Consider the following 22,556-nt stretch of genomic DNA (forward strand, 5'->3'; position numbering starts at 1 on the left):
TAGCAAGAACCATTATAGAGAAAGCCAGTTACCCAACAGTAAGTAAAAATTTTCATGGGGTGCTTGGGTAACTCAATCAGTTAAGAAGCTGACTCTTGGTTTTGGTTCAGGTCATTATCTCGTGGGTTGTACAATCAAGCCCCCATGTCACACTCCACACTCAATGGGGAGTCTGCTTGAAGATTCTCTCCCCCTGCCCTGACCCCCCCCTTTCTCTCTCAAATAAATACATAAATCTTTAAGAAAATGTTTTTCATAATTTCCATCAGGCCATCACTAAAAGATTTTGGTCCCTTGTGTTGGATAGTAAATTTATAAGATTATGCTCCTTATGTTGCTCCCCAAATAAAAATAAAGATACAGAATTTTTAAAAAAATATTTTATTTACTTGACAGAGACAGCGAAAGAGGGAAGACTAGCAGGGGCAGTGGGAGAGGGAGAAGCAGGCTTCTCACCGAGCAGGGAGCCTGATATGGGGCTCAATCCCAGGACCCTGGGATCGTGACCTGAGCTGAAGGCACATGCCTAACAACTGAGCCACGTGGGTGCTCCAGGTATAGAATTTTTTGAAGTAGGTAGGAGAAGTACCTTATACTTTGTACCAGAATAAACTATGATATGTTGGCCTGGGGAAGGTCTTTCCAAATATATAAAATACTGAAGCTGTGAAAAAGAAGTTTGATTAATATAACTACATAAAAATAACCACTACAAGCAAAGTCAAGACAAATGATAAACTAGGAAAAGTATTGCTAGTCATATGACATAAGGCTAATTTGCCTTATAGAGAGCTTTAACAAATCAAGAAGAAAAAGTTAATGTAAAGAGTAAAGGAAATGCATAGACGTTTCATATCAAAGTAAACGCAAATTACTCAAACATGAAAAGTACTCAGTTTTACTCAAAGTATGTATATAAGATACAGAATTTCACCTGTTAGATTGACAAAGCTTAAAAAAAAAAATCACACTCATTGTGGGATATAACAGGATACAAGGAGATGACACTCTCTTGCATTGCTGGTGGGACCTAAGTCTGCACAGCCTATAGGAAGGAAGGGCGGCTTGGTATTGTCTATCAGAATTACAAAAGCATGTATGCACATATTCTTTGACACAGTAATTCTGATTCCAGCAATTTAATCTGTGAATATACTTGTAAAATATTATACCTGTAAGATTATTCATGAGAACATTGTTTGAGTAGTCTTTGGAGATTTGAACTCCCCTTGATATCTGTATTTTGGTCCTCTTTATTCTTAGTATTCCTTTGTTGTCTGTCTTTTTTTTCTTAGAGGTTGGTTTATGGTCATTTCATAGTTCTGTATAAAAGATGGAATCAGCCAGATTATTCATTTTAATCAGCAGAAATCTACTCGCAAATTTAAGCAGCAGAAGAATTTATTGAGAAAGAATATTGGGTAATCCAGAATTATCAGCCAGGTAGCCAGAAAACTTGGCTTGGAAAATAGTAGCTAGGATCCAAGAGCAAAGTCTGTATAATATGAATTCTTTAAAGGTTCTTTGTTACCTGATGTGTTTTTAGTTGTTCCTTGTTTACTTTAAGGAATATATATTCTGTTTATTATACACACACACACACTCTATACATATATATATATATATATATATATATATATATATAAATACATTAGGATCAAATTTGTTAATTTTGTTCAGTTTTTCTACATTTTTACTACCTTTTGGTCTGCCTGATCTGTTTTTAATTGGGGTGTATTAAAATTTCTTGCATTATTTTGGATTTCTTAATACCTCCTTATAATCTTAATTAGTTTTTGCTGTGGTATATGTTCATACAAGTTCATGATTATTATATCTCCTTTTTGGGTTGCCTTTCTAATCATTATGTAATTTCCCTCTTTATTCCTATTAATGCTTTTGGTTTTGCCATGTACTGGTTTTGTGGCCTTAGGCAAGTCATTATCCTCTCCTTTTCCTTATTGTAAAATGGGTTTGAGACCTACCTTATAAAGTTTCTGTGAAGATTTACTAAGGAAATATATATGAAGTATTTTACATCTGATAGTTTCTCCATAAATGGATTGAAAGTACTTTTTTTTTTTGCCTTAAGGATTCTTTTTCCTCTCTCCTTCTCCTTCTCTATTAAAGTATCAGATTTTAAATACTATTTGCCTATAATTGGAAATGTGCTTAAGGGATGTGATTAAAATAGTCGTCAGGACTTTTTTTTAATAAGTGAGTGAAGGTGGTGGAATGTTTGCCTCCCACACCAACAGTCTGACAATTCCCTTGTACTTGTAGGCCTTTAAGTTGCTGTTCCCTGCCTTTGCATTAGATCCAGTGTTTCTAAGTCTCTTCCACATTTCTCAGGTGTATTAAATAAGAGTCTTTCAGAATAGTTGAGACAACTGAAAAGGGACAAAAGTCAACTTTCTAAGGAGCCTGCTTTTCTACAACAAATATTTATCATCTTCAATGGGGTATAGAGTTCTTAGTAAGTCCTAAAATTAATACTATATTTTGATCACTGCAGGTACATAGAATTTTATAGAAGTGTCATGTACATTTAAGGAGGCAGAGGTGTGTACTTCCCCCCTCCTTTTTGATAGCATTTAGAACTTCTCTCTTATTCCTGTTCTTAATTTGGGTTTTAATCGTCTATTTATATTACTAACCTGTGTTGTGTGCCTCCTGCAGTCCTGAATATCTTGGATTTAAAAATATGTAGAGATAAGGTGAAAAAACAATGTCAGCTAAGAAAACAGAGCAGAAGGTTTAAAAATATATGGCATGTATCTATTGTAATTTGATAGTCAAGGTTTAAGAGATCTAATGCTGGAGAAAGAAGAAATTGTGATGAAGTTGTGATCCATCTTTGGAGAGCATTGAATGACAGGTTGAAGAGTTTTGACTTTATTCTCTAGGCCAATAAAAACCACAAAGGCTTTAAGGATTAAAAAAAAAATCAGGTTCGGGTGCCTGGATGGCTCAGGTGAGGGTTAAGCCTCTGCCTTCAGCTTGGGTCATGGTCTCTGGGCCCCACATCCCGCATCAGGCTCTCTGCTCAGCAGGGAGCTTGCTTCCCCCTCTCTTTCTGCCTGCTTCTCTGCCTACTTGTGATCTCTCTCTGTGTGTGTTAAATAAATAAAAATCTTTAAAAAAAAATCAGGTTATATGCCAAAAATATCTACAGGTTATATGCAGGAAAATACTCTGCTGGTGATATTGAAAAAGAGATAGAAAAATACAGTGCTATGAATAAAACTTTAACTCATTTAAAATGTTACTTGGTAACATTAAATATGTTTTTTCCTTAAGGTCCTTTAACATGTGACTTTATCAGTGAGGCTCCATTCTTTATAAGATAATCTTTTTCTTTCATCCTACATTTATTTTTCTCCATAATACTTTATCCTACCAGTTCTATTATATGCACACACTTGTTTACTTATTGTTTGTAAGATTGTAAACTCCCTGAGAACAAGGGCTTTATTTGTTCAATGCTTCTTCCCAGTACTTAGAATTGTGCCTTGTTTATACCCTTTAATAAATATTCGTTAATGAGTGAATGAATATTTAAACTAAGATGACCGTAATTTTTTTTATGTGGTTTATAAGGTGGGACAGCAGTAGGTGGGGTTTTGGGTTCTTTCTTAGAAACTCCTGTTAAAAAGTGTTTTCTTTTCCCTTTCCTCCAGAGTTTATATTCAGAGCACCAATCAAATTAAGCAAGCCTGGGGAACTTCGTGAGGAATATGAAAGCCTGAGAAAGGTACAGTGTATGCATGATCACACCACTCGTTTTCTTAAAGTAAATTAAAATGATGACATTAAAGAGTATTTAGAGTTTTTTCAAGTTTACAATGTAGAGCCTGTCTTTCTCCATATCACCTTATACTGTAGCTATAATAGACATAGAGTATACCTTAACTAAGAACCCCTTTTTGGCTGTCCTTTTACAGATGAAACTGTAGCTCACCTGGCCTGTCTTACACCTAACACAATAACTGACCACTAACAGGAGTAGTCTTGGCATTTAGTTAGTTACTTACTTATTTCAATTTATTAGAGAGAGAGAGAGAGCAAGCACAGGCTACAGTGTAGGGAGGGGCAGAGGGAGAGAACTCAAGCAGACTCCCTGCTGAGCCTGGAGCCTGCCACAGGGTTGGGGGGATGGGGCTTTCTGTGGGGCTCCAGTCCCACAGTCTGTGAGATCATGACCTGACCTGAGCCCAAACCAAGAGTCAAATTTTTAACCCAGTGAGCAACCCAAGTGCCTTTATTCTTGGCATTTAAATCTTGGTTAAAAGCCAACGTTTAAGCTCTAAAAATAATAGATTGTATTATTTTTCCTTATCTTGCAAGGTTCCTCTAATTACATGAAACTGGTGTTATCTTTTGTTGCCTTTACTCTGTTATATACTGCAGAAGAACTATAACTTAGGATAGTAAGGGGGGTAGTAAAATAATTTCCTAGGTAGAGAATGTTTACCTCTAGGAAAGCTTTTAGCTATGTCCCCATCATCTTATTTGCAAGGTTTTCAAGCTAATTGTCTGCAAAATCACTTAGAGAATTAAGGTGTCAAAAAGGCTGGTGATAGGTATGTTATAAGATTTGTGTCATCATTCCCTAGCACTTTCCCTGTTATCTACCTTTGTAAATGATTCTACATATGGATATTTAATATTTTATAAAGGTAAATAATCCATTTAATCTGAATCAGACATCATCATAAAACAGGTGAGATAGTAACATTATTGTGGCATTTTACAGTGAATGAAAAAAATGTTTTAAAAGGCCATATTAAAGAGAAAATAGAGAACTTTGTTTAATTACTATACATTCTTTGACTTTCTCTTTTAGATGAGAGTGTCATATGTTAACTTGGGTCCTCATGCTCCTTTCATAATGGTATTGTGAGGGTTTTTTGGTTTTTAAATGACTTACAAAGCTTTTTTCTACATAGGAAGAAATTCTTTATAGGGACCACTTCAAAAAAACCCACAGATTTCTCTTAAATAAAATTCCAGAATCTGCAGATACTTAATTCTAATATACCTTTTTACAAACTTGGAGAATATGGAAAGCTATCAGCTTGAAGATAAAGAGAAAACAAGGAATTGAAGGTAGAAAAATGATTAAAACAGATTGCATAGTAAGAGTAGAGGTTTTTATAAGCTTTGGGAGAGAGAAAGAAACCTTGGGGAACTGTACTTTTACTCATTTCAAAAGGGAGGACAGAAAAATGGTTTTAAAAGCATTTTAAATGGCAGAAATGATGTTAAGTGAAGCTAGGACAATCTTATCCTATATAAACTGGATTGGGTTTGAAAAACATTCACCTGTGTCATTTGGGTTAAATAAATGACATATATAGCTCCTTGCCCACAATTCCCAAGTTGCTGGCACCCATGGTACAACCTGGAAAATGGAAATTCAAGTCAGAGAATCGAAAGACCCTAATGTGTCATATCTATACAGTGAAATAATATTCAGCAGTAAAATAGAATGAACTATTAGTACATGCTGCCTCTTGGATGAACCTCAAAAAGATGCTAAGTGAAAAGAACCGGATACAAGGGACCACATATTCTATGATTCCATTTGTAGGAACTGTACAGAATAGACAGATGTCATGGAGACAGGAGACCAGTGGCTCGTTGAATTAGTGGGTGGGAATGGGGATTAACAATAAAAGGGCATGAGTGATTTAATTGCAGTGGTGAAGATTTTTAAAACTGAAATCTGGTGTGTTCCACAACTTGGTAAATTTCCTAAAAGTCATTGAACTGTACATTTGAGGTGGATAGATTATATATATAACATGTAAAATGTGTCTCAATAAAGTTGTAAAGAAGAATTAAAAAGCACTAGACATTCAGATGGAGAACTTGATAGAGAAAAGGTTTCTCGTAGAGTACATATTTTCTAAAACAAAACAAAGTAAATATCTAGATTATTGGATGAATATCCAGGGAAGGAAAATCCTTAAAAGTTTCTATAAGTGGGATCCTTGGGTGCCTTTGGCTCAGGTCATGATCCCAGGGTCCTGCGATTGGAGCCATACAGTAGTGCTCTGCTCAGGTCTCCCTCTTCCTCTGCCTCCTCCCCCCTACTCATGGTGTTTCTCTCTCTCTCTCTCTCTCAAATAAATGAATAAAATCTTTTTAAAAAAGTTGCTACAAGCAAGGGATGGTGAGTGGAAATTAGTTCTATGCAACTTATCATTACTATTTTGATGTATAACATGCTACTAACATACTTTTTGTTTGGTATATTTTATTTTGTTTAAGTGAGAGTAAAAACTTTTATAAGGGCTACAAAAAGTTAATAAGAAATTTTTATTCTTCTGATTCTAGTTATTTTTTTAAAAAAGATTTTATTTATTTATTTGACGACAGAGATCACAAGTAGGCAGAGAAGCAGGCAGAGAGAGAGGAGGAAGCAGGCTCCCCACTGAGCAGAGAGCCCGATGTGGGGCTCGATCCCAGGACCCTGGAACCATGACCTGAGCTGAAGGCAGAGGCTTTAATCCACTGAGCCACCCAGGCGCCCCCTAATTCTAGTTCTTTTAAAAGATATTTCCTTAGTAATCATAGATCCTCCTACCTGTAGGTACTGTTACACTTACTAAGGTTACTGAGTTTCTAAGTTGTATGATTCTAGGAGTGGATTTATATTTCTGAATATGTTTAAAGCTTTCTTCTTGCCATATATCATAGGTAATTTTGTTTTCGTAATAAGAAAAACAAGAGGGGTGCCTGGGTGGCTCAGTGGGTTAAGCCTCTGCCTTCTGCTCAGGTCTTGATCTCAGGGTCCTGGGATCAAGCCCCGCATCGGGCTCTCTGCTCAGTGGGGAGCCTGCTTCCCCCTCTATCTCTGCCTGCTTCTCTGCCTACTTGTGATCTCTCTCTCTCTGTCAAATAAATAAATAAAATCTTTAAAAAATTTTTTTGGGCGCCTGGGTGGCTCAGTGGGTTAAGCCGCTGCCTTCGGCTCAGGTCATGATCTCAGGGTCCTGGGATCGAGTCCCGCATCGGGCTCTCTGCTCAGCAGGGGGGCCTGCTTCCCTCTCTCTCTCTCTCTCTGCCTGCCTCTCCATCTACTTGTGATTTCTCTCTGTCAAATAAATAAATAAAATCTTTAAAAAAAAAATTTTTTTAAAAATAGAGGAATATGTAAGAGCAAAATGTGAAAGTTCCTCATTTCTCATTCTCTTCACCATGGTTAACGAGTATCAGCAGTTAGTGTATTATCTTAGGTCCTTTATATACTTAAACACATACACACACACACACACATGCTTTAGTCTTTTTCAGTACTAATGAAATGATGATGTATATTGACTTATACATTAGATATTTTTTGTGTCCTATGTGCCAGGCACTGAAGAAATAGTGCTGAAGAAGACACCCAAGGCCCTTGCCCAGGGAGATTCCATTCTAGTGCAAAAGACAGTAAATAAGCAAACAAATAATTACTATATATTAATAAGGTAGGATCAGATAGGATCAGAAGAGTTATGGGAGAATGGAGAGGAAACGTGAGGAGACACAAAAAGACTGTTTTAAATAGAGTAATCAGGAAGGTCTCTCAGAGAAGGCAACGTTTGAGTTGCTGCCTCGAAGAAATGAGGTAGCAAACCAAGTAAAAGTATGAGGAGAGAGGATTTTAGGCAAAGGAGCAGCAAATGCAAAGATCCTGAGACAGAAACAAGTTTGGCTTGTTCAAGGAACAGTGTGGGTGTGCAAGTGGTGGGCAGGGTGGTATGGGGATTTGGTAGGAGATGAGTTGGGAGAAATAGAAGGGCCACATCAAAGAAGGCCTAGTTGACCTTTTAAGGAACCTAAATTTATTTTAAGTGTGATGTGAAATCAGTAATATGATCCAACTCATACTTTTAAAGGTCTCTGGTTGTGCTGTAGGGAATAAACAGTAATGCACCTAGGAGTTAGGAAATGTATTTACTGTGAATAGTAGAGACCCAAAAATAACAACCCAAGCAAATTAGGAGTTTTATTTTTCTCAATTAACAAAAACCAGATGTAGGCAGCCCAGAGCTGATACAGCAGCTTCATGACATCAGGAAGTCAGGTTCCTTTTGTTTTTCTGTTTAGACATCTTCAAGTGTGCCTGTTTCCTTGTACTGTGGGATGGCTGATCCTTCTCTAGAATCACATCTAGACAGAAGGTAGGGGAAGAAAGGCACATGTCAGCTGAATTTTTTTTTAATTAAAAAATAATTTTAAAATCTTTATTTATTTATTAGGATCTTATTTATTTGTCAGAAAGAGAGAGAGCACAAGCAGGGGAAGCAGCAGGCAGAGGCAGGGGGAGAAGCAGGCTCCCAAATGGGCAAGGAGCCTAATGTGGACTCAGTCCCAGGACCCTGGGATCATGATCTGAGCCGAAGGCAGATGCCTAACCGACTGAGGCACCTGATGTCCTTGAGTTCTTTTTTTTTATTATTATTATTTTTTTTTCCTGGTTTCCTTTTTTTTTAAAAAGAGTTTTCTCCAGAACCCAACTAAGTGACTTCATGTGTGCTTCATAGTCCAGTGTCATAGACTGTCGCTAGCTGCCAGGGAGTCTGGGAGGCAGTGTTTTAGCTGGGTACATTAACTTTCCACATAAAATCTGGGTTTTCTTGGAAAGGAAGTAAAGAACAGATAATGGGTTAGGTGGCTAGCAGTCTATGACTCATGGGACAAGAATGGAAATAAGACCAATTAGGGCACTTTTGGATTCAGCAGTATGTTGGGTTTAAGCAGAGTTAGGGTTTTGCTTAGAAGATGATGGAAGGAGAGATGCAATGGATAGGAAAGTGTATACAAGGAGGTTGTTTCGTTTTGGACCATGGTTTTTGAGGAGGTTATTTAAGGAGGGAATTGAGATGACTACGTGATAGACAGTGGTTGCGCAGTAGGGTCAATGGATCGAGGTTTTGATGGCGATAGAGAATTGTAAAAATAGGGTCACTGGCATACCAGTCAAGCTGGAAAGCTAGGAAGTTGTGGTCTAAATGTGAGAGTCTCAAAACTGAGACTGGGAGGTAGTTTAGTTACTAGACAGGAGAATGTTCAGAGTATGATCAGAGAGTAGACACTGAAGTAGGATGGAAGAAAAGACTTATTTAGGAGGAAGTAAAGGAACTGAGAGTATACTAAGGCTGAATTCTTTAGGAATGATCATTAGAGTAGTTGGAGAGAAATGTAGGTGCTAAGTTTTTCTGTGAATAAGGGGATTGACAAAGATTGGTGGGTGTCTACCACAAAGAGCGGTTGTGGGTGTTATAGTCTGATGGTAAATATTTCAGAGAAGCTAGGTTTTTTGAGGAATAGTATGATCTTTTCTGTAACTTGCTCTTTTTTCCACTATGTGTTTTTTAAAAAATATTTATTTATTTATTTGACAGAGATCACAAGTAGGCAGAGAGGCAGGCAGAGAGAAGAAGGGAAGCAGGCTCTCTGCTTCTCTTTTTAAAAAAAATTTTTATTTTTCATTAACATATAATGTATTATTAACTCCAGGGATACAGGTCAAAATTTCTTTTTCCACAGAAGTAGAGACAAGAGAAAAATCATTACAGCTAAAAATGCTGGTGAGATGGTAGAAATATCCTTTCACAAAGTGCTATGTTAGAATAGTACTTGAGAAGGCAAGATTCCTTAAGTCCCGGGATTTAACAAACTTAATGATTAGCTCCGTAGCATAAGGGGAAGATAGGGATTCTCAAATCTTTAAGCTTTTATTACTATTTTTTAAAAGATTTTATTTATTCATTTGACAGAGAGAGAGAGATCACAAGTAGGCAGAAAGGCAGGCAGAGAGAGAGGAGCAAGAAGCAGTTCCATGCTGAGCAGAGAGTCCAATGCAGGGCTTGATCCGATCCCAGGACCCTATGATCATGACCTGAGCCCAAGGCAGAGGCTTTAACCCACTGAGCCACCCAGGCACCCCCAATTTCTCCCAGTTTTAAAGAGATGTTATGCTGAATACACAGGAACATATGCAAGCTAGTACTTTCTTTAGTTTAGATTCCTAGAAGTGAAAGTTCCAGGGCAAATGGGATGTGCAGTTTGTATTTTGGTGGATATTAACAAATTGCCTTTTATTTTTTTAATTAAGATTTTATTTATTAGATACAAATCAAAACCACAATGAGGTACCACCTCACACCAGTCAGAATGGCTAAAATTAACAAGTCAGGAAATGACAGATGCTGGCGAGGATGCGGTGAAAGGGGAACCCTCCTACACTGTTGGTGGGAATGCAAGCTGGTGCAACCACTCTGGAAAACAGCATGGAGGTTCCTCAAAAAGTTGAAAATAGAGCTACCCTAAGACCCAGCAATTGCACTACTGGGTATTTACCCTAAAGATACAAACGTAGTGATCCGAAGGGGCATATGCACCTGAATGTTTATAGCAGCAATGTCCACAATAGCCAAACTATGGAAAGAACCTGGATGTCCATCAACAGATGAATGGATAAAGAAGATGTGGTATATATACACAATGGAATACTATGCAGCCATCAAAAGAAATGAAATCTTGCTATTTGCGACAACATGGATGGAACTAGAGGGTATTATGCTTAGCGAAATAAGTCAATTGGAGAAAGACAACTATCATATGATCTCCCTGATATGAGGAAGTGGAGATGCAACGTGGGGAGTTTGGGGGGTCGGAAAAGAATAAATGAAACAAGATGGGATCGGGAGGGAGACAAACCATAAGAGACTCTTAATCTCACAAAACAAACTGAGGGTTGCTGGGGGGAGGGGCATTGGGAGAGGGTGGTAGGGTTATGGACATTGGGGAGGGTATGTGCTATGATGAGTGCTGTGAAGTGTGTAAACCTGGTGATTCACAGACCTCTACCCCCGGGGCTAATAATACAGTATATGTTTATAAAAAAGTTAAAAAATTAAAAAAAAAAGATTTTATTTATTAGAGAGAGAGCCATCACAAGTCGGGGGAGGAGGGACAGAGGGAGAGGGAGAAGCAGACTCCCCACTGAGCTGGGAGTCTGACATTCAGCTCTTGATCCCAGGACCCTGGGAAGCTGCTCAACCAATTGAGCCACCCAAGGGCTCCAACAAATCGCCTTTTATTTATTTATTTATTTATTTATTTATTTATTTAAGGATTTTATTTATTTGACAGAGAGAGTGAGATCACAAGCAGGCAGAGAGGCAAGCAGAGAGAGAGAGGTGGAAGCAGGCTCCCTGCTGAGCAGAGAGCCTGATGCAGGCCTCTATCCCAGGACCCTGGGATCATGACCTGAGCCGAAGGCAGAGGATTAACCCACTGAGCCACCCAGGCGCCCCTAAAAAATTGCCTTTTAGAAAGACGTTTTTTCAACTAATGCTCTCACCATCAGTAAAAGAGATTCCCCTTTCTTTAAATCTTTGCCAAACTTTTATCATTTTTTTAAAAAGATTTTATTTATTTATTTGACAGATGGAGCTCACAAGTAGGCAGAGAGGCAGACAGGGAGAGAGAGAGAGAGAGAGAAAAGGAAGCAGGCTCCCTGCTGAGCAGTGACACCCCCCATGTGGGACTCGATCCCAGGACCCTATGATCATGACCTGAGCCGAAGGCAGAGGCTTTAACCCACTGAGCCACCCAGGCACCCCACTTTTATCATTATTTTTAGTATTTTGTTAATCTGCTAGATAAAAATGATATCTCATTGTTTTAGTTTACATTTCCCTGATTACTAGCTAGGAGGAGCATCGTATATTTGCTGGTCATTTATACGTTTTCTGCACATCACTTGTTCACAGTCTTTGAACGTGAAAACCAGTTCTATCTTTTGAGCATTTGTAAACTTGATTACTAATGGCATGCTTCCTCCCCCTCCACCCCCCATGCTTTTATAGATGTATTATATTGATTGAAAATTATTTCAATATTGATATCTTCATGTTTCTATTCTATGTAAGACTGTTAGTGATTTTTGTCTTTTGAAATAATTGATTCCTCTCTGTAAGTTCTATTTATTTATTGGATTAAGCTTATTTTTACACCATTATTTCTTCTGTCCATATAGTTTTTAGACTACATGTTTAAATAGTTGCTTTATGTTAGAGTTAGGAAACCTATAATCCACATGCTCTTGTTTGTCTTCTGTGAATCATTGGACTCTGAAAGGTTGAAAGTAGGGGAAAAAAACAGCCTCTGCTTCTAGACTGCTTATCTCCCTGGTTTTTGTAGTGGGAAAGATGAACTGCTCTCGGTAATTCTGTGGGTCACATGAGTGGTTTAGGCTTTCTCTGAATTGGTTTACTGACCTATCCATTTTCTTTTTTCTCCCTCCCTACTGGTTTCATTTTTGAGGAGTATTTTCTCCCCATTGCTGGCTGAATTATTCAAGTAGTAAGTATGCAGTTCTTAGTCCTCAGCCAGAGCACAGGGTAATCAGATATGGTCAATGGGTTACCAAAGTGAATACTGTCTCTATAAGGCAGATCCTAACTTTTGTTAAAGAATTTTTTCAAGGTAAGTAAACTTGTAGAAACTAATTGATTTTGAAATTATGTATCTTTAAAGTCTCTTTTATTATTTTTATGCCATGAACTTAAAATATAATGCACTCTATTAAAACTAGCACATTTCATGCGCACCTGGATGGCTCAGTAGGTTAAGCTTCTACCTTCCCCTCAGGTCATAATCCCAGAGTCCTGATCAGGCTTCGCACTCATCGAGGAGCCTGGTTCTCCCTCTGTCCATCCCCCTGCTCATGCTCTCTGTCTCTCTTTTTCCTCTCTCTAGAACATTTAAGTTTATTTGGCTATTCAGTGCATCACGAGCTGAATGTTGAGCTGGCCTTCAGCAGCCCCACCCCCCCACGCCTTTTTAAAAATTCCATTTATTTTAAAAGGAGCTTGTATTTACCTAGAAAGTTTAAAATATGTTCTGGCATACTGTCGAAGCAGCAAAATGCTCATTTAAATTTTTCTTTCCTATTAGATTGTAAAATTTTTCAAGGTGGATCTGTTTAGTCTCTTTAACTCTCCACTGCGTGTAAGATAAAGTCATCCCACTGATCCATGGGGAATACCGTCCATGACTTCCCAGTGGGTGCCCGAAATTGTGGATGGTACCAACCGCTGTATATACTGTGGTTTTTCCTGCATATACACACTTAGGATAAAGCTTAACTTATAAATTAGGCATAGTAAAGTGGTTAACAATGATAACTAATAATAAAATAGTTATTATAACAGTATATTGTAATAAAAGTTCTGTGAATGTGGTCTCTCCCTCTCTCTCTCAGAATATCTTCATGTACTGTATTTACCCTTCTCCTGGTAATGTAGGTGATGAAATACCCGTGTGATGAGATAAAGTGAAGTGAGTAGGCACTGACTGTGAGGTAGAGTTAGGCTACTGTTGACCTGATGGTATGTCAGAAGGAGGATCGTTTGCTTCCAGACCATGGTTGACTGAAACTGCCGGCAGTGAAATCATGGGTGAGAATGCAGTGGGAGCAGTTTACTGTAGGATCTTGCACAGAGGTATTCACTGAACGATGATTGAATCCATTGGTCGATCATCTAGTTTCAAAGCTCCTTCTTTTAAGATAAATGGCTTGTGTGGGGCACCTGGGTGGCTCAGTGGGCTAAAGACTGCCTTCGCCTCAGGTCAGGATCCCAGGGTTCTAGGATCAAGCTCCACATCTCTCTGCTCTGCAGGGAGCCTGCTTCCTCCCCCCGCCCCCTGCCTGCCTCTCTGCCTACTTGTGATCTCTCTCTCCCTGTCAAATAAATTAAAAAATCTAAAATAAATAAATAAATAAATAAATAAATGGCTTGTGTAGGGATATAGAGCTGGCTCACAATAGAACTAGATATGTTTTTAAAATTTCTAGAATTCTTTTTGCTGCAATATTTGTTATTCTTATTCCTCTGAAATATTATTGTGTAATCTTTGAGGAAGTGCCTGCTTTTGGCAGGTGCTGATGTGCCTATTTCTAGAGCCAGAAAATAGGTACAGTATCTCATAGTACATCTCATAGTACATAGTACCTTAAGGGAAGGTAAGCTAGGTGGTATTAAGAAGGAAAAACTCAAAACAATAAATTGTATTTTGACTGCCTGAGGGAAGAACAGCTGTTGCTGAAAAATCTAAAAATGTTAAACCTGGTTGTTTTCTTTCTTTCTTTCTTTTTTTTTTTTTTTTTTTGCTATTTGCAACTATTCAGACAAGATCAGGAGCAACTTTATCACCTAATAGCTTTTCAAAGAAAATAACATTCAGGAAATGCAAAGCCTGATCAAATGTAATTATACTAACAGGCTATTCAAGTGATTTCTGTGATGTGCTATCTTTCCTTATCTTTTTGATTTGTGAGAGGAGAGGATCAGTAGTTATAAGATTACTGTATTAGTATAATAGTTTTTATAAAGTCATTTCAATACCACCTATGAAAGCCAAACTAGGGAATTTTGTAGAGCAGTTGCAACTCTTGTTTATAAAACTCTTACAAAATAAAAAATATGGATGAATGAAGATTTTAATAAATTAAATTTTTTTCCTGCTTATAAAAGTAAACAGAATTATAAAAAGGGAAGAAGTTCAGGTAATGAAAAGATTTAAAGAAGAAAGGAAATAGGGTGCCTGGGTGGCTCAGTGGGTTAAGCCGCTGCCTTGGGCTCAGGTCATGATCTCAGGGTCCTGGGATCGAGGCCCGCATCCGGCTCTCTGCTCAGCAGGGAGCCTGCTTCCTCCTCTCTCTCTGCCTGCCTCTCTGCCTGCTTGTGATCTCTCTCTGTCAAATAAATAAAATCTTTAAAAAAAAAAAGAAGAAAGGAAATATTACCAGTAATCTTGCCACCTTTAATAATGACATTTAAATGTTTATCATAAAGCCTAAGACTTTTCACAAAATAGATTTGGAATCATATTATACAAGCCATTTTCTTAAAGTAGTTTTACTCATTTATTTTTGTGAGAGAGAGAGAGAGAGAGAATGAGCAGGGGGAAGGGCAGAGGGAGAAGCAGACTCTCTGCTGAGCAGGGAGACTGTGTGGGACTCGATCCCAGGACCCTGGGATTATGACCTGAGCCAAAGGCAGATGCTTAACCAACTGAGCGACCCAGGCAACCTGTACAAGTCATTTTTTTTTTTTTTAATATTTTATTTATTTATTTAACAGACAGAGATCACAAGTAGGCAGAGAGGCAGGAAGAGAGAGAGAGGAGGAAGCAGGCTCCTGATCCCAGGACCCTGGGATCATGACCTGAGCTGAAGGCAGAGGCTTTAACCCACTGAGCCACCCAGGCGCCCCTGTACAAGTCATTTTTACTGATATTTTTATTCCGCATATCATGTGAAACTTTCTGTATCAATAAATTTAGAAACATGCCAACATTTTTATGATTATATTGAATAACAGAAAATATTACCGTAATATATCACATATATACTAACATTTTCCTTAAAGCCAAAAACCATTCAAGAATGAGAAATAACTTTTAAAAATGATATTTCAAAAAGATTTCACAAGATAATTTTAAAAAATTTCTTCATCTTTAGCCAGATTTGTGTGAAAATTCACAAGTAATTTGCTTTCAATGGAATTGTAAGCATTGTTATATTTTTCTGGATACAAATGAGAGTTTAAAATCTCCTTTGCGGGGCACCTGGGTGGCTCAGTGGGTTATGGCCTCTGCCTTCGGCTCAGGTCTTGGTCCCAGGGTCTTGGGATCGAGCCCCGCATCGCATCAGGAAAATCTCTGCTCAGCAGGGAGCCTGCTTCATCCTTTCTCTCTGCCTCCCTCTCTGCCTTTTCTGAGATCTCTGTCAAATAAATAAATAAAATCTTAAAAAAAAATAAAATAAAATCTCCTTTGCTGCTTCTTATATCTGAGACTCAACATTTCTGTTTATCTTAAACTGAAAAAAAAAATGCATGTATTCTACAGGTAACAATACAGATGCAGTGTGAATAATTTATACTACGCCGAGTGACATTATATTAAAATGAGTAAGAGCCAACTGAGTTCAGATACTGGCTCTGTGTGTGAATTTGGGCAGGTTAGTTTGTCTCTCTGTGTCTTAGTTCTTTTTTTTTTTTTTTAAAGATTTTATTTATTTATTTGACAGAGAGAAATCACAAGTAGATGGAGAGGCAGGCAGAGAGAGAGAGAGGGAAGCTGGCTCTCTGCTCAGCAGGGAGCCAGATGTGGGGCTCCATCCCAGGACTCTGAGATCATGACCTGAGCCCAAGGCAGCGGCTTAACCCACTGAGCCACCCAGGCGCCCCTGTGTCTTAGTTCTTAAGCTGTAAAATGTACACCATAGCTTGTAGGGTTACTGTAAAATAATGCCTGGCACGTAGTAATTCATATATAAGGATTATCATTATTCTTCAAAATTTGGAATTCTGAAATATCTAGCACAAGTAACCCCCTCCATTGCTACCATTTGTTCATTTGAGTAAGCAGTGACTGACCATGGAAAAGTCATAGTTGGAGGCTGGAAAGTTAGTGGTATGAATCAAATGAATTCAAATTTTCTTGAACTTTGGACAATGAAGAAGTCTGTCTTTGCCTTTTCATAATTGATTACTTAGTGACCTTTCTTTCTACTTCTCATAGGTGAGTTCCCTGTAATTCATTCGGCCTTTTAGCTTGGCAACTAAACATCTGCCTTCTACAGTATCTGCTGGCTGAATTTACATGTAAACTTGAATGCCTGCAGTTACTTTTATATGCATTTCTGCATAATGCATGTAATTTAAAACCTATTCGGAGTAATTTTAAATACCTTATTACATAAAGGAGAAAATTTGTAAAATGTTATCTAGGCATAAATATTTATAGGTGCTTAATTCTAAACATAACATTTAAATTGAAAGGTGTTTGAGAATTTAAAGTGAAGGGAGCATAGTGTCATCCATATGATACCTTTAAAATTAGGGAAGAATCATAAGAGCAAGTCAGTTGCTTTGGTGCTATTTATGTGATTGCTCAAGTAGAAATCAAGGCTTTAGCCTTGTATGCAAGAGATCATTTGTTATGATATAGGATGCTTTGAAACGGAAACTGCGCATAGTTCTAGTTTACCCCAAATGCTTTTTTTTTTGGTGCCAGCATCAGCAATAATCACCGGTTAGACCCTATAGAAGTGGTAGCCATTAGTATCAAATGAGACTCTAGGAACCAGATAGAAGATGTAAAGCACTGACTTCTCTAGATACCAAAGTAAATTAAAATGTTCTGACACTAATTTGATTAACAGGTTCATTATGCTTGGAGTAATGGTTCTGAAGCAGTGGTACTATACTACTTTATCAGCTTATATTCCTTTCATAAGCTCCTTAAGAATTGAAAATTTTTTCAATACCATCGATTAAAGAATAAGCCCTAGACATCAACAAAAATGTATTTGACCCATTTATTGAGATGGTGGTATTTAGTGGGTACAACTTTATGGGCTATAAGTGTATGATCTGTAAGATTGTTAATCTTTTTGTTGAAAATTAACTTAAAGATTCCCATTACCACCTTTGTGGATATCTTAGGGGTCTAGGATCCCAGTTTGAGACCCTTTGGCCTGGAGATAACTAGAAAATGTAGGAAATGAGTTACATGTGTGTAACTCTTATAATTTACTGAATGTTTTCTTATATCATCATCTTCATTTATAGGAAAAATTTGTTATCACTTGTTGGTAGGAGGCAGATAAATGAAACACCGTGAAGGAAGCTTTATGGTCCTACAGTTGTCACAAACTATTTCTGTAGTCTGTCATTGGACAGTAGACCATTATACTAATTCAGATAAGAAAATGAGGAAATTACGGATGAATGAGCCGCTTGTCTTTAAAAAGTGTCGGGCACCCCTCCTCCCACCAGCTCTGTGTTTGCTCCGCAGGTTGGTTGGTTACCTTTTGTTGTGCAATTGAGAGAAGCTTCCCCAAAGCATGGGGACTAGTTGGTCACCACAGCAGTACAATTTGTATCACAGAGAGTATTTGTTGGAAGGACCTTTCAAAATTGTTTGGTCCAATCTTATTACTCACTTCACTTGCATTCTACAAGAATGTAAGCCCAGTGCGAACCACTTTGTCATTGTTGATCAGAGCTATATCCTCAGCACTAAAAATATGCCTGACACGTAGCCTCTAGTACTCTGTAATTATTTGTGTAACTGAACTTTCTGAACACAGATACTAGTTTAGAACTCCAAGCAGGAGAGAGGAAATCAAGAATCAGTAGGACACGGGGTGCCTGGTTGGCTCAGTGGGTTAAAGCCTTTGCCTTCAGCTCAGGTCATGATCCCAGGATCCTGCAGCATCGGGCTCTCTGCTCAGCGGGGAGCCTGCTTCCTTCTCTCTTTCTGCCTTGTGATCTGTCAAATAAATAAATTTTAAAAAAATCTTAAAAAAAAAAAGAATCAATAGGACACAGTTCTATGTTCCCCTTCAAAAGAAGCTCATAGTGTCTGGGGGCCAAGAGATTTGAAAACAAGTAGCTAGATGCCGGTAATTTATTTTAGAAAATCCACAATAGAAGTACTTTCTGGATGTTATAAAAGAGACTTGAAAATATTTCATATGAAATAGTGTGGTATATGTATCTGTTTTATTTTAATCTCTAAGCATGGCTAGTTAACATTCAAAGTACTCCTAGATAATACACGCTTTGGAGTAGTTATATAGCCCTCGAAATACTATGATCAGAACCTTCACTTCATAGGCTCTGATAAGCCCTTTTATTTCTATAGTCATCTAGTGCCTGAGGTTTGTTAACTAGCGTAACAGATGTTAGAAATGATTTCAAAATTTCAAATTTTTGTAATATTCAAACAAATATAAAAGTGGAGAGAACAATAAAATGAATGCCTGGATATTGATAGCTAGATTCTACAATTTTGAAGATAATTTTTCATGGTGAAACGAGTATTACCTGTTCAAGACAGATGAATTAGCTACAAATACTGTACAGGCATTTCTGAACTCCCATGAGTAGGATTTAAGAATCCAGTGAGCTCAGTAGCCTGTTCTATCTCTGGAACGTTGCCCTGTGGCTAGGAATTTTGTTTGGCTTTGTGTTTAGCTGTTAGTGGAAAATTCACTTACCTGGTTCTGACCAGGAGATTAGATATTGCCTAGAGTGAACCTGTCATGTAAGGTATTTATTGTAGTATCTAAGAGGATAGAAAGCTAGCTGGAACTTAATGATACTTACAGAATAGTTTATATGCCACTTAACATTTTTTTTAAAGATTTTGTTTATTTATTTGACAGACAGAAATCACAAGTAGACAGAGAGGCAGGCAGAGAGAGGGAGGAAGGGAAGCAGGCTCCCTGCTGAGCAGAGAGCCCAATGCAGGGCTCAGTCCCAGGACCCTGGGATCATGACCTGAGCTGAAGGCAGAGGCTTTAACCCACTGAGCCACCCAGGCACCCCAACACTTAACATTTTTTTAAAGTGCTATTAAATATATATAATGTAAAATTTGCCGTTTTAGCCATTTTAAGTTGTATAGTTCAGTGTCCTTAAGTACATTCACAGTGTTGTGCAGTTGTCACTGCTCTCTTTTTTTCATCACTCCAAACAGAAACCCTGTATCCATTAATCAATATCTCCCCATTTCTCCATTCCCCTAGCCCCCGGTAACCTCTAACCTAACTTCCTATTTCTACAGATTTGCCTATTTTAGGTATATTAATGGAATCATACAGTATTTCTACTTTTGGTCTGCTTATTTCACATAGCATAATGTTTTGGAGGTTTGTCTACACTATTGCATGTCTTAGTATTTCATTTCTTCTTGTGGCTGAATAACATACCATTGTATGGACAGATCATATCTTGTTTATCCATTCATCTCTTGAACACTTGGGTTATTCCCACTTTTCAGCAGTTGTGATTAATGCTGCAATACACCCTAGTGTACCAGTATTTGTTTTGAGTTTTGGTTTTCAGGTTTTTTGGGTATATACCTAGGAGTAGAATTACTGGGTCATATGGGTGATGGTATGTTCAGTTTTTGGAGAAATCGTCAAACTTTTCCACAACAGCTACACCATTTTACATTCCTACCAACCATGTCTGAGGGCTCCAGTTTCTCCACATTCCTGTTGGTACTTGTTACTTTTTAAAAAAATGTTCTTGTGAGGGGCGCCTGGGTGGCTTAGTGGGTTAAAGCCTCTGCCTTTGGCTCAGGTCATGATCTCAGGATCCTGAGATTGAGCCCACCTCAGGCTCTCTGCTCGGCAGGGAGCCTGCTTCCTTCGCTCTCTGCCTGCCTCTCTGCCTACTTGTGATCTCTGTCAAATAAATAAATAAAATCTTTAAAAAAATGTTTTTGTGATAGGGGCACCTGGGTGGCTCAGTGGGTTAAAGCCTCTGCCTTCAGCTCAGGTCATGATCCAAGAGTCCTGGGATCAAGCCCCACATCGGGCTCTCTGCTCAGCGGGGAGCCTGCGACACGCACCCTTACCCCACCGCCCGCCACCGCCCTCTGCCTACCTCTCTGCCTACTTGTGATCTCTGTCTGTCAAATAAATAAATAAAATCTTTTAAAAAAATGTTTTTGTGATAGTCATTTTAATGGTTATCTCATAATGATTTCAATTTGCATTTCCCTTATTAATAATGATGTTGAGTACCTTATTGACCACCTGTGTCTCTTCTTTGGAGAAATATCTATTCAAGTCCTTTGCTTAATTTTGAACTGGGTTGTGTCGTAAGAGCTCTTTAATGAAATCCTTATAAGTTATATGATTTGCAAATATCTTCTCCCACACTCTTAGTGTAGATAACTCTTAGGTCATCTTTTTACTTTATTGATAATGTGTCCTATGCACAACGTTTTTAATTTGGATGAAGTCTAGTGTGTCTCTTTTTTCTTTTTGTTTGGCTTTTTAAAAAAACTCAGCAAAATTATATTGAGATTCATTCACTGTGTTGCCTGTATCAGTATTTTATTTTTTTATTGCTGAGTAGTATTTCATTGTATGCATATGCACAATCTGTTTACTTTATATGCCCATTGATAGACATTTGGGTTATTTCTAGTTCTTGGCTGTTATGAAGAAAGCTGCTATGAACATTCATGTATGTCTTTGTATAGACAAGTCTTTTTTTTCTTAGAAGGGTGAATGTGTAGGTCTGAAATGGCTGGATCATATGGTAGATGTGTGTTTTGTTTTTTAAGAAACTGCCAAACTTTTACAAAGTGATTTTACTATTTTAATTCCTACCAACAGTGTATGAAAGTTCTGGTTTCTCTCGATGTTCGCCAACATTTGGTATGGTTAGTCTTTTTCATTTTAGCAGTTTCAATTGTTATATAATGGTATCTTATTTTGGTTTTAAAATTTGCATTTCCCGGGGCGCCTCGGTGGCTTAGTGGGTTAAGCCGCTGCCTTCGGCTCAGGTCATGATCTCAGAGTCCTGGGATCGAGTCCCGCATCGGGTTCTCTGCTCAGCAGGGAGCCTGCTTCCCTCTCTCTCTCTCTGCCTGCCTCTCCGTCTACTTGTGATTTCTGTCAAATAAATGAATAAAATCTTAAAAAAAAAATTGCATTTCCCTAACAACTAATGATCTTGAACATCTTTTCGTGTGTTTAGTTGCTTTCCATATATTTTCTTTGGCTTAATGTCTGTTCACATCTTTTGCCTTATTTCTAAAGTTGGTCACATGCTTTCTTGCTTTTGAATTTTGAGTGATCTTTGTATGTTCTGGATACAAATCTTTTATCAGGTATGTGCTTTGCAGATGTTTTCCTCTCAGTCCGTGTCAGTGTTTTCATTCTCCTAGAGTCTTTTGAAGAGCAGAAACTTTTAACTTTCATGAAAGATAGTTTATAGTTTTTTTTTTTCTTTGTAGATTGTACTTTTGGGGTTATATTTAAGAATTCTTTGCACAGCCTAAGTTCACAGAGATTTTCTCCAGGAGCTTTATAGTTTTAGGCTTTACATTTAGGTCTATGATCCATTTTGAGTTAATTTTTATACCTGATGTGAGTATAGATCCAAGGTCCTTTTTGTGCATATGGATATTTGATTGTTCCAGTACTGTGTTGAAAAGACTATCCCTTCTCCACTGGATTGCTTTCATACCTTTGTCAAAAATGAGTTATCTATATATTTGTGGGTTAGGTTCTAAACTGTATATTCTATCTGTACCATTGACCTATTTATTTTTATACCATTATCATGCTGTTTTGATTGAATGTTGTAGCTTTACAACAATTATTGAAATCTCATAGTGTTAATTATCCAGATTGTTCTTTTTCAAAGTTATCTTTGTTCTTCCTTCTCTATATATTATAGTATCAGCCTGCCAGTTCCTCCTCCAACACAACACCACCACCTTCTAGGATTTTGACTGGGATTGCATTGAACCTGTAGATCAATTGAGGCAGAATTGGCATCTCAATAATATTGAGTCTTCAGACCCATCAACATGATATATCCTGTTTTGTTTTTTTTTAATACGTCAGCAGTGTTTGTGGCTTTCAGTTTCCACATCTTTTGTCAGATTTATCTTAAGTATTTGATATTTTTGATGTTACTGTAAATGGTATTTTTGAATTTTCATTTTCT

General features: G+C 37.7%; 1 protein-coding gene across 1 annotated transcript in view; it reads left to right on the forward strand.

Moving 5' to 3' along the window:
- RNF169 (ring finger protein 169) overlaps positions 1–22,556 on the forward strand; it is an 81,296-nt gene that overhangs the window by 27,486 nt on the left and 31,254 nt on the right. The window contains exon 2 of the mRNA XM_059410859.1: positions 3,681–3,754. Coding sequence (XP_059266842.1) covers positions 3,681–3,754 — 74 coding nt within the window. The remainder of the gene's footprint in view (positions 1–3,680; positions 3,755–22,556) is intronic.

Source organism: Mustela nigripes, chromosome 1, assembly GCF_022355385.1.
Source record: "Mustela nigripes isolate SB6536 chromosome 1, MUSNIG.SB6536, whole genome shotgun sequence".
In the NCBI taxonomy this organism is placed as follows: domain Eukaryota; kingdom Metazoa; phylum Chordata; class Mammalia; order Carnivora; family Mustelidae; genus Mustela; species Mustela nigripes.